Source organism: Lycium barbarum, chromosome 2, assembly GCF_019175385.1.
Source record: "Lycium barbarum isolate Lr01 chromosome 2, ASM1917538v2, whole genome shotgun sequence".
Classification (NCBI taxonomy): domain Eukaryota; kingdom Viridiplantae; phylum Streptophyta; class Magnoliopsida; order Solanales; family Solanaceae; genus Lycium; species Lycium barbarum.
The window spans coordinates 1399820-1410843 of NC_083338.1; the positions used below are offsets into that span (position 1 = coordinate 1399820).

General features: G+C 37.0%; 1 protein-coding gene across 1 annotated transcript; it reads left to right on the plus strand.

Annotated features, from left to right (window-relative positions):
• Window positions 1–461: 461 nt before the first annotated feature.
• LOC132624299 (uncharacterized) lies at window positions 462–10270 on the plus strand. The gene is made up of 2 exons (XM_060339101.1): window positions 462–534; window positions 9885–10270. The coding sequence occupies exons 1-2, from the start codon at window positions 462–464 to the stop codon at window positions 10268–10270; spliced, it is 459 nt and encodes a 152-aa protein (XP_060195084.1).
• Window positions 10271–11024: the final 754 nt, after the last annotated feature.

Sequence of the window (11024 nt, forward strand, 5' to 3'; positions counted from 1 at the left end):
CTGTAATAGTAGATTGGGTCTATAGGTCTTGTGTAGTCACGTTTATAGGGTATGATACTTGGGTAGACTTGGTTATTTTAGATATGGTGGAATTTGATATTATTTTGGGCATGGACTGGTTATCTCCTTATCATGTTATTTTAGATTGTCATGCCAAGACAGTCACGTTGGCTATGCCAGGTATTCCACGGTTAGAGTGGAAGGGTACTCCTAGTCCAGCACCTAAGAAGATCATATCATCTCTTCGGGCGAAAAAGTTAGTGGATAAGGGATGTTTAGCATATTTGGCTCATATTCGGGATACTAGTGTGGATGCTCCTTCTGTAGAGTCAGTGCCAGTTGTTTGTGAGTTCTCAGAGGTTTTCCCTACAGATTTTCCTGGTATGCCGCCTGATCGAGATATTGACTTTTGCATTGACTTGGAGTGAGGATCCCGTCTTATTTCTATTCCACCCTATCAGATGGCTCCGGCAGAGTTGAGAGACTTGAAGGAGAAGTTGCAAGACTTGTTGAGCAAAGGATTTATTAGACCCAGTATTTCTCCTTGGGGTGCTCCCGTTCTGTTCGTGAAGAAGAAAGATGGTACTTGTCTTGAGCTCACTGACATTATATCCGATCTTCTTCAGACTTGTTAAGGGAGAGATGTTGAGTCCAGAACCCCCATCAATCAACACTTTAGCCACAAACATGTTACGACACTTGACAGTTATATAGAGCGCTTTGTTATGCATGCATCCTTCTGGCGGCAGTTCTTATCGAAGCTGATTCGATGGCTGTCAATTACGCGCTCAATCATCCCAACTAACGTCTCACTAGTTGTTCCGCTTGGAACATATGCTTCATTCAAAATCTTCAAAAGTGCATTTCTGTGCATATCCGAACTCAAAAGCAAAGAGAGAATAGGAATTTGGGCATTGGTCTTTTTCAACTGATCCACAACAGAGTACTCACTGGCCTTAATCTTCCTAAAAAATTCTTCTGCTTCGGCTTCTGTCACGACCCTTTTGGGAGGCACATTGGTTTCCTTAGCTTGCCCCAATCTAGCTAGATCTTCTGGAGAATATCATCTTCCAGACCTTGTCATTCCTGATGTCTTAATCTTGTCAGTAATAGTTTCCTTTCCTCGACACTCCATCACAGCTTGTTGATAATTCCACGGTACGGCTTTGGTATCGAGCACTGGTAACTGATTTGGTGCTTGAACTACTTCCACAGGCGTCGACGAAGCTCATAATATCTCGACAGGTACACAACCACTTATCACTACAGCCGGAGAAGCAACGGCTACAAGACCATGATCTTCCACGCTATCCCCAGGCACTATGAATTCAGCTGGATCGTCATCATTTTCATCTATTCCAATCATATTTATCGTGGCCCCATCATGGGTCGGGAGTGGATTGTTAACCACATTTGGTGCCGGTTGTTTGACCGTGATCTGTTTTGCTTCAATAAGCTCTTCAACCTTATGCTTCAATGCGTAACAACGATCAGTGGAATGGCCTTTTACCCCCCGAATGATATGCACATGTTTTAGTGGGATCAAAGCTTCTAGGTAGTGGATCCGGAATTCTACCTTCCACAGGATATACTAAGCCTGAAGCTTGCAGTCTTTCAAAAACAACGCTCAGTGGCTCTCCCAATGGTGTAAAATTGCGAAACGATTTATTTGGGCGAGGTGCAGATGCATTGTTTGGATGATGAGATTTGTGATGGTGGAGCTGGGTATGTTGGTGGTCGTGAAGCTCGATATGCTGGTTGTGTGTTGTAAACGGGGTAGGATATTTGTGGTGATTGAGGTTGGTAAGATGACAAAGTTTGGTTGTATGGATGTGGAGGGTATTGGAAATATTGTGAGTGGTGAGCGTTAGACTGATATCGCGGGGTTTGTTGATGGTGGTATGATGTGTTTCCCAAAGCCATTACCGATGCCGCTTCTTTTTCTTTTTTCTTTCCATTTCCGAGAGCACCAGTTTGTATAGCCCTACTAGTAGACTGTAAAGCTGCTAGACTTGTTATTCTCCCTGTCTTAATGTCATCTTCGATCATGTCCCCTTCTTTGATCACCTCTACAAAAGTTTTTCCGCCCATTGTTACCAAACGTTCATAGTATTCCGGTTCTAGTGCTTGAATGAAGAAAGTAACCATTTTTGTCTCCTCCATGGGTGGGTGTACTCTAGATGCTTCTTCTCTCCACCGTATAGCATATTCTCGGAATGATTCGATCGACTTCTTCTTTAATTTTGTAATCGATATTCTGTCAGGAGCGATCTCGACATGAAACTTGTAATGATCCACAAAATCATTTGCCAAGTCATCCCAAGTACGCCATTTGGTTGTATCTTGCTTAGAATACCACTCCAAGGCCTTTCCACTCAAACTTTGATTGAATAGCTTGACTCTTATCCCTTCGTTCTTCCCCACACCAATCAACTTTTCACAATAGACCTTCAAATGGAAGAAAGGGTATCCCGACCCATCAAATTTTTCAAATTTTGGAATCTTATAGCCTGGTGGCAATTCTACCTCAGGAAATGCACATAACTCCTCATATCTCACGCTTTGATTACTACCAAGTCCACGCAAACTTCTCATGGCATCTTCCAAACTTTTGAGCTTTCTGTTTATCATTTCGTCGTTAACTGACCGTGCCTTATTCTCGACTTCGACATAATGATCAACATCTGTGCGACATTGTCCTTGTATTTGCGTCATGGGTGGAGCTGTGGTATAAGTATACACTGGCGGAACTTGATGTGTATTGGTAACATCATGTGCCGTCGGTATGAATTGAGCTTTTGAAGAGGTGACTGTAAATAAAAAGGAAGCATTTTGAGTGAAGGGTTCGGAGCGAACCGGCTGGGAAGTGGTAAAATAATTTTCTTGGTTATATTCGTCCAAATTTGGGAATGGAGGTGGCATAGGCAAAGTCTGACGAACCCCATGAGATGTAGTCATATGTGGCGGCGTTTGAGAAAATGACCGGTTGTGAAGTACCATGTGACTTAATTCAGCAACTCGTCGCTCTAGACGAGCAATGATCTCCAAATGTGTTTCTGATTCTTTAGAGGATGTGGGATCACTCGTGATTGGTAAATTAAGAGATGGCTCAGATGAAGTGGTTGCATTGATCAAACTTTGCTCCATTTTAGAACGAGTCCTTTTGGTTAACCAGGTGATTAGTGATGGGTTGGAATCTGATTTCGTGGCTCTAGACCATGTGAAATATGAATGCTCCGCCAGTTCCCCTTTAGCACAAGTCAACCTTTTATTTTGAAAACAAGTTTTAAAAAGAAAAAACATAAAACAAGAAAAAAGAAAAAAGAAAATGAGTCAGTATACGGTAAGGACATATTATTGCATATAAACACATTTAGTGCACATAATACATCGCGTTTTATAATGCAAGGGACCTCTTTATGCCAGAGGTAGGCCTAACGAATATTTGAAGGACAAACATGTCTTTTATGTATCATTCCCCAACTCCTCCTAAAAGTAATTTACAAGAATAATAAAAATTATTATATGCCAATTGATAATACATCTCAAAGTTAATCTAAGATATCTAATACTTCAACTCCACTAATTTCTTTTGGTTGTCTTCAACCTCCGGCATTAATTGAATGCTCCACGCAACCTGCGACAAAGTGTCAGTTTCCTTGAAATATTTATCTATAGAGCACTAGGTCCACATATTCCACATTTTGTCCTTCAAATAATGCACATAAATAGTGAATAGTGTCACTTAGAGTCATAGACTCATTTGGACATTTGGTAAGGTTGACTAATGAACTCAATACACCAAGGGTATTAAGCCTCCTAGGTTTAAAATGATGCATGTTCTTACAAGGTTTTGGTTTTCGCTCTACCTAGGTAGACTAAGAGTGGTTTTCTTATGACACAAGGCTCCCCCAAGCGGACAACTTGGGAGTGGAAAGTCCGTGGCCGTCGACTGCACCGCCGATCGACTAAATCCACAAGACCAATCCACTAAAGGTGTAATTTAGTAGTGCACGGCCGCGAACCGCGAAACCGCTTTAAGTGTGTGAATTTGTGTGAATTTTCCAGGAGTGGAAGAAATATGAGCGGAATGTCAATTTAAGGAAGGCAATAACATACATATTACATAGAAAAAATTTACATAAGGAATAAAATACAAACACTTAAAAGCATATAAAGCAACAATATAGGCAAAATAAAACAAAACAAACAAAATATCCCACAAATTATTTGTTAACCTAAGTTGTTATGGTTAGAGCCTAAATTCCCCAGCGGAGTCGCCAAGCTGTTACACCCCGTTTTAACCGGGTTGATTTAGGAGTATGACGTATTGATGTCCTGTTTATTTTGTTTTAAGGAGTCGCCACCTAATTAATTTAACGGTGAATTAGGACACCTAGTGGTTAACTAAGGCAAAGTTAAAACTAAACCTCAATTAATAGTCTGCTTAACCAGTGTGATTCCAGGTAAGGGCTCTATATTATCCTAAAGGGAAGGGGTTAGGCATCCTTTAGAATCCGTTAACTTACGGTTATCCGACTAAACTTAGGTTAATTAATTAAGACGAGATACAATGTTCAAATTTTAAAATGACTTACAGGTATTGCTTAGGTCTTAAAGGAAAGTAATGTTAGTTAAGATTTATGAAAAATAAGATAATTTGCACAAAAGAGGACTTTAAATGCTACTTAAAATAAGACTTATAAATATTGCTTAGATTTTAAATGAAAGCAATAAATAATGCTATTTAAAATAATACTTGTAAAAGTATAATAGCTTGCATAAAAGAGGATTTTAAATGCTATTTAAAATAAAACTTAAATGTTACTAAGACTTTATATGAAAATATAATAAATGCTATTCAAGATAAGACTTATATGAAATTAGGATATTTTGCCTATAAATAATAGCTTTTGGGAAAAGGATTTAGCAATTTTAAACTTTGAATAAATTATATTATAGGAATGTAGCAATATAGAAAAATCTAGACTTATAAATAGAATTCAAAATATATTATATTAATTATGCTTAAAAATATGCATGTACGTTTCAACTTGAATAAGTTTCCTATAAAATATATTTGAGTTTGTAGTGACATATTAATGACGTCTTGATACGATAAAAAATATATAGTCGTGCCATTTTTGCGAATCAATCATTCCGAATAAAATATAAATATTAAACGTTATAAATAGTTTTAATGTAAAAAGAAGATAATAAGATTTATGGAGTTGATGGTTAGTCTTCCTTAAACTAACTACCCACCATTAAGACTAAACCTACTAATTTCACTAAGGTTTAGATCTAAATCATCAAATGTTAGTCATGCAATACAAATTAAATACACAAAATAATAAAATAGAGGAATGAATAAATTAAATGGGCTCAGCCCATTTCAAGGCTACTATGATCAGATTGCTGTTGGGCTCCAGCCCAGAAACTTCATTGCATTGATGTGGGTTGCTGCTATTATATGGGCCAAAGCCCAAATATTTTTTGTTTTCCTTTGGCCCAACATTTTATTTGCCACGGACAGAGCTGATGCGAGGGAGATTTCGTTGGGCTTTTAGCCCAACACCGAATGCAAAGGGAGACAAGTCCCTCGGACTCATATGCGATGGCCATGCAAAAAATGAAAAGAAAAGAATTAGTATCTAATCGACGAATAAGGTTAAACATGTACAAATTCAAAACAATTCGGTAGGTCATGTATAAATTGCGTAGACAAATGCAATAGCACAAAATATTCGGAGTATACCTGGTATACCTGAAAGGTATATACTAATATACGGCCCTTGTATACACGGATATACATTAAGGTTTATATACCATGTATACTTTGAAGTATACCATACTACAGGAAAATCAGGTAGGGAGGGAACAAACCCATACGAGCATAAACAATGCAGAAAGAGGGAAGGAAATTCGCGAGTACTTCATATAAACCAAACAAACATCCCAAAGCAAAGCACAAAGCACAGTTATATGTATAGCCAGAAAGGATTGCCCAGATATCTTAATATGGTTCAAATAGATAGTCAAATAAACATGCATGTTTGACATTTCAACATAAATTTAATCAAATGCAGCAGCTTCACCCCTTATTCGAATATACCTTGAAGATATACTCATATGATTCATACAATGGTCGCCAATAAGCTTAAACAGATTCAACTCAGTATGGAATGATAGTACAGCATACAGTTAGCGTGTTTCATCAATAGAGAAACTCCAATATATTTTTTTAAAAAAATTTAACAGAGCACTAACATATACTTAAAGATACTGAAGCTGGATCTAAGCTGTTGTTCAATCTTATTTAGAGCAAAGAAACAAACATAGAAGGCATACGAACTGGGAAAAATCTTATCCTACAAGAAGGTTTATCCTGGCCAATTTATATTAGTTGATTATGATTTCAAAGAATACAAACAACGCGAAGAGGCACCAACAGATGGTACATAAACCATATTCGAAAGTCATATATTTTGTTAACCATTCCTGAGGTTCAAACAAGGACAGATCTGGAGTTTTGTTTCAATTCCACAGTAAAACCAATCCAAACTGTACACAATGCAAAGAGGGATAAAACCAACAAACACTTGGCAAACTATATTCATGCTCATATCATCATTAATCTATCATTTACCCTTTCAAAACTATTGGCTTAAGCTCAATCAAATACTGAGAACTAAGGCATACCAATAATCACCTAAATAGTAATCTGATCAAGTGGCATCCTCCTTGTGACAGACCACATAATCAATAAACCAAAGATACAGGCCAAGTAATGGACAAGCAAGACATTAAGAGACAGCACAGAACAACTTATGGCAATCTGATTCCCTTTAAGTATACAGACTTAGTTTTCACTCTCATAAATCATACTTTTACCCATCTCGGATGAAGAAACAGTGGGAGGACGAGACCCTTTATAAATAATGAATTTGTTCATATAGGCTTAAGCTAAAACATGCAGTTAAAGGAGGTCTAAACTGGGCAAACATACAATCATGTTCAATTATAGAATGACTTATCGTATAAGGCTTCAAATGGATTAAGCTAACTTAGGCAAGCCAGGTAATTCAAATACTAAAACAGAAAGGTCCTTCTCCTTCAACTATAATTACAATTTCAATTTGAGCAAACAAACTAGGCCACTTTGAGTGTAATTTTATACTGATTACAACACTAAGCAGAATAGACTTAATGACTAAACATAGCATCATACCAACTACAATATTAAGCAAACAGCTAGAGGCTAAATACAGGTCCTTATCAACTGTCATACTAAGCGAAACAAACTAAATAATTGAACATAGTTTTCTCACCAACTGCAACATTAAGCAAAACAGACACATATCGAGCTACTCATGAATGCATAGGAACCAAAACCAAAGTAAACAAAGGACTGATATGTATGCGAATACATATTTGGATGACAATAGGCTCATTCGAAATATAAAGGACAATTTGGATTAAGAACACATTAAACCGTAATAAACATCAACCTCTAAACTTCATCAGACCAAACTGATACTTGACCTTGCTAGACATGCTTTCAAATGCGCACGACAATTAATAGAGAACATTATACACGTGTAAATACCTACCAACACATTAAAAATGCTAATCACATGCTAGTATTATTCAACGACATAACGAGGACCAAATTATCCACTAAAGAGTAAAACATACTAACCTTAAGTTAAACAAGAACTAAACCAAATTAATCTAAGCAGAACGGGAATTGCATCTATCAGCATTATCACACTGCCTAACTAACAAACATGTAAAGCGTATAAAAACACATAACACAAAGCAGAAAATGCTCAATTCATGGATAAATAAATAAAAAGGGGTGTTGACTGACCTTCTTCGGGTGCAGCGAAGTGAGGCTTCGAGTCTTCGAACTACCTCGAACTACACAAACTTCGAGCTCTCGGCACTCAGATTCGAACGAGCAAAAAAAAATGGATTTAGTATTTTTTTAGATGATATCAAGAAAACTGAAACTAATATTTAGGAGGGAATTTGAAATGGTTAAAGATCTTTGTATTTTCGAGTATTCAAAGGGACTAAAATAACTCCTTTTTCAGAGATTCGAAGCAGCTAAGATTCTTAGGGGGGTTTCTGCGATTAATACAACTTGTTCTTGGGGAATTTCATGAATCGAAAAATCCTCCAGATTCTTTGGGGGTTTTCATCAATCCAAAAAATCTTTCTTAAACCGACTTGGAAAAACATTATTTATAATGTCAATTTTGGGTTTGAGCTAGGTTTTCGTTCGAAAGGAAGAGAGAGAGGAGCGTGGGGACAGGGGAAGTGGGGAACAGAGAGAAGTGGGAGCGGGTGTAGGCGGCGGTGGTGGGGAACAGGAACGAGTGGGGGGAAGCGGAGAAGAGGGAAGAAAAGGGATTGAAGGAGAAGAGAGGAAAAGAGAGAGGGGTGAAGGCGGCGGTGAAGAAAAATGAAAGGAAAAGAAGATTAGGTCAAAAAAATAAATGGATTGGCCGGGTCGGGTCGGGTGAATAAAACGGGTATGGGCCTCTGGGTTGGGGAATTATTTAATGGACTGGGTTGGCTGAAAATATATGGGCTGGTATTTGAATGTAGATTGGGCATTAAAATGGGTTGGGCTGAATTAAAATGGACTAGTAAATTAAAATGTGGACCGGTTTTGTGAATTGGTCCGAAAACAATATGATTTGATTGGGCTACTACATTTAAATAAAAGACCTATTTAAATAACTTGTGTTAAAGTATTACTTAATATAAAATATGCAATTATTAGTGCTCAGATAAAAAATGGCGTTGTAATAGTCGTGCAATAATATTTCAAAAATCCACAGTAAATAAACATTATTATCTAATTATGCAAAGATAAATGCGATGCGTGTGCGTAAGCTGGTAAAAAATGCTGAAATGATAAAAAATTGTGAATTATAATAATAATAATAATAATAATAATAATAATAATAATAATAATAATAATAATAATAATAATTGATAAATGACAATGAGGATAGCTGGTAACTGTAATAGAATAATGAAATGCCAGTATTGATAAGAGGCTAATAATTATAGTAAAATACAATATATATTTTTTAATTTTTCAAAAATATTAGAAGCGTAAATAGGTATTTTGGAGGAGAGGGGAGACAAAATTGGGTGTCAACAAACAATAAACAAATTCTATGCTATGAATCATTGCCCAGCACCTATCACTATATGAACTTGGTTTGCTTCCATGCATTTGTTTGCTGTTAACCACAAACTAGTGTCATCAAACCAGCTCAATATGTAAGTGCTTCTTGTTCCTCTCAGTAGTTGTAATGCTATGTAGTTTTGTATTACTATATGTGTCAAACTTAGCCAAATATTGCAAGTTTTCAATAGGAATGAGCATAGCTAATACCGCCCATTAAAAATCATACAATAGCAGGTTTAGCTATAGAATACTGGTTGAACAAATCAGACATCTTCAATCCGCTAGGAAAATATGTAGTATCATACTATCAGGACATAGTCACATAGCAGAAACAATATATTTTCCACATTTGGCACTCTTGACTCCAATTTTGCAGCAATCCTTATGTCTACATAGTTTTTTTTTTTAATCCTTGTGTTCCCCTGCTGACTCACAACAACAACAAGTGCTGCATTTATGCAACCTTGTGCCTGTTAGTCTGTATAACTTGTACACCAACGAAAAATGGATAAATATCTGCTCTCTTATCTTTGGAATTCATTTCTCTTTTTATTTGGTAAAATTGAATGGTTAGAATTCTTGATGTTTTAATTTCACTAATTATTACAGGAAAGATATCAAGAAATATTACGGGAAAAATCACAGTCTCAGTCTGATATTGATCAATGTGAAGCATATTACGAAGTTGCTGGGGGGACAAGGAAGAGAAGAATATATGGTCTTGGATCTCAAGCACAAAGTTATTATGGGCCGAATCTTTGCGTCAATTTTGCCTTTAATGCTTCAGCATCAGCAGCACCTTCAACTTCTCAATCAGCACCTACAGAAAATATGGAGGAGTTAGTGATGCGATTGATTCCTACACTGACTGATCGCTTGCTTCCTTTATTTATTGAGAAGGCACGCGGAGTGATTTCTTCACCATCACATCATCCAAATACTCCCGTCGACAAACCATCAATTGTGACACCCATAGTGCCTCCTCCTCCTACTGCTAACGTTGACGATGTTGATCCTTTAGTTTCTGATGATGATCGTAGTCCTTCACCCATGCATTAGTTTTTTATGTTATCTGCTTTTTGTTGGAAAGAACAAACTTATGCACTAATAATACTTGATGGATGTGTGGGTTCTTTTGGTAGTTGATAGCTTGGTGTTGTCGGTGTTTGGACTTAACGATTGGGATTTCGCTATCTATTTTGAACTTTTTTTATAAATATTATTTTATGTGAATGTCAGTTATTTTTAAGGGTATTTATTAATTTGTATTTAGTATGTTTCAACAGGTATAGTGGTAAGTATTCCCGCCTGTCACGCGGGTGACCCGGGTTCGATCCCCGGCAACGGCGCCATTTTTGATAACGTCCAAATCCACCCTATTAATTAGAATGGGCACGGTCGTATGCAAATATAATTTACCCAACTATGAGTCGGGGTCGAATCCCACAGAGAACAATATGTAGGCGATTAGGAAAAGTAGGAATTTTCACCAACTACGCTAAAGCCAAACGATGGATAATGTTTTGGTTTTGTTTGAGAGAATTATAACTAATGCAAAAATGTAAACTAACCTAGAAAGCAAGTAAAATGATCAATGGCCACAAGCATGGATACAAGGGAAACTACGCTCAAGTAACGATCCAATGTATGTCATGATTTACAAATAATGGTGAGTTTATATTACTTAGCCTCGGATAATGACTCTAAATTAGCTTCTTCCGAAGACTAACTAGACTACCTAATTGAATATCCCTAAAGCAATTAGGAGCATTAAGAACACCCGAATATGGCTACAAATGGTTTCGCCTATTCC

Bases quoted from the DNA above. Each gene is read 5' to 3' on its own strand.
- LOC132624299 (XM_060339101.1), top strand. From the start codon at position 462: ATGGCTCCGGCAGAGTTGAGAGACTTGAAGGAGAAGTTGCAAGACTTG. The intron at 535-9,884 runs GTATTTCTCCTT...ATCAATGTGAAG, and splicing joins CAAAGGATTTATTAGACCCA to CATATTACGAAGTTGCTGGG.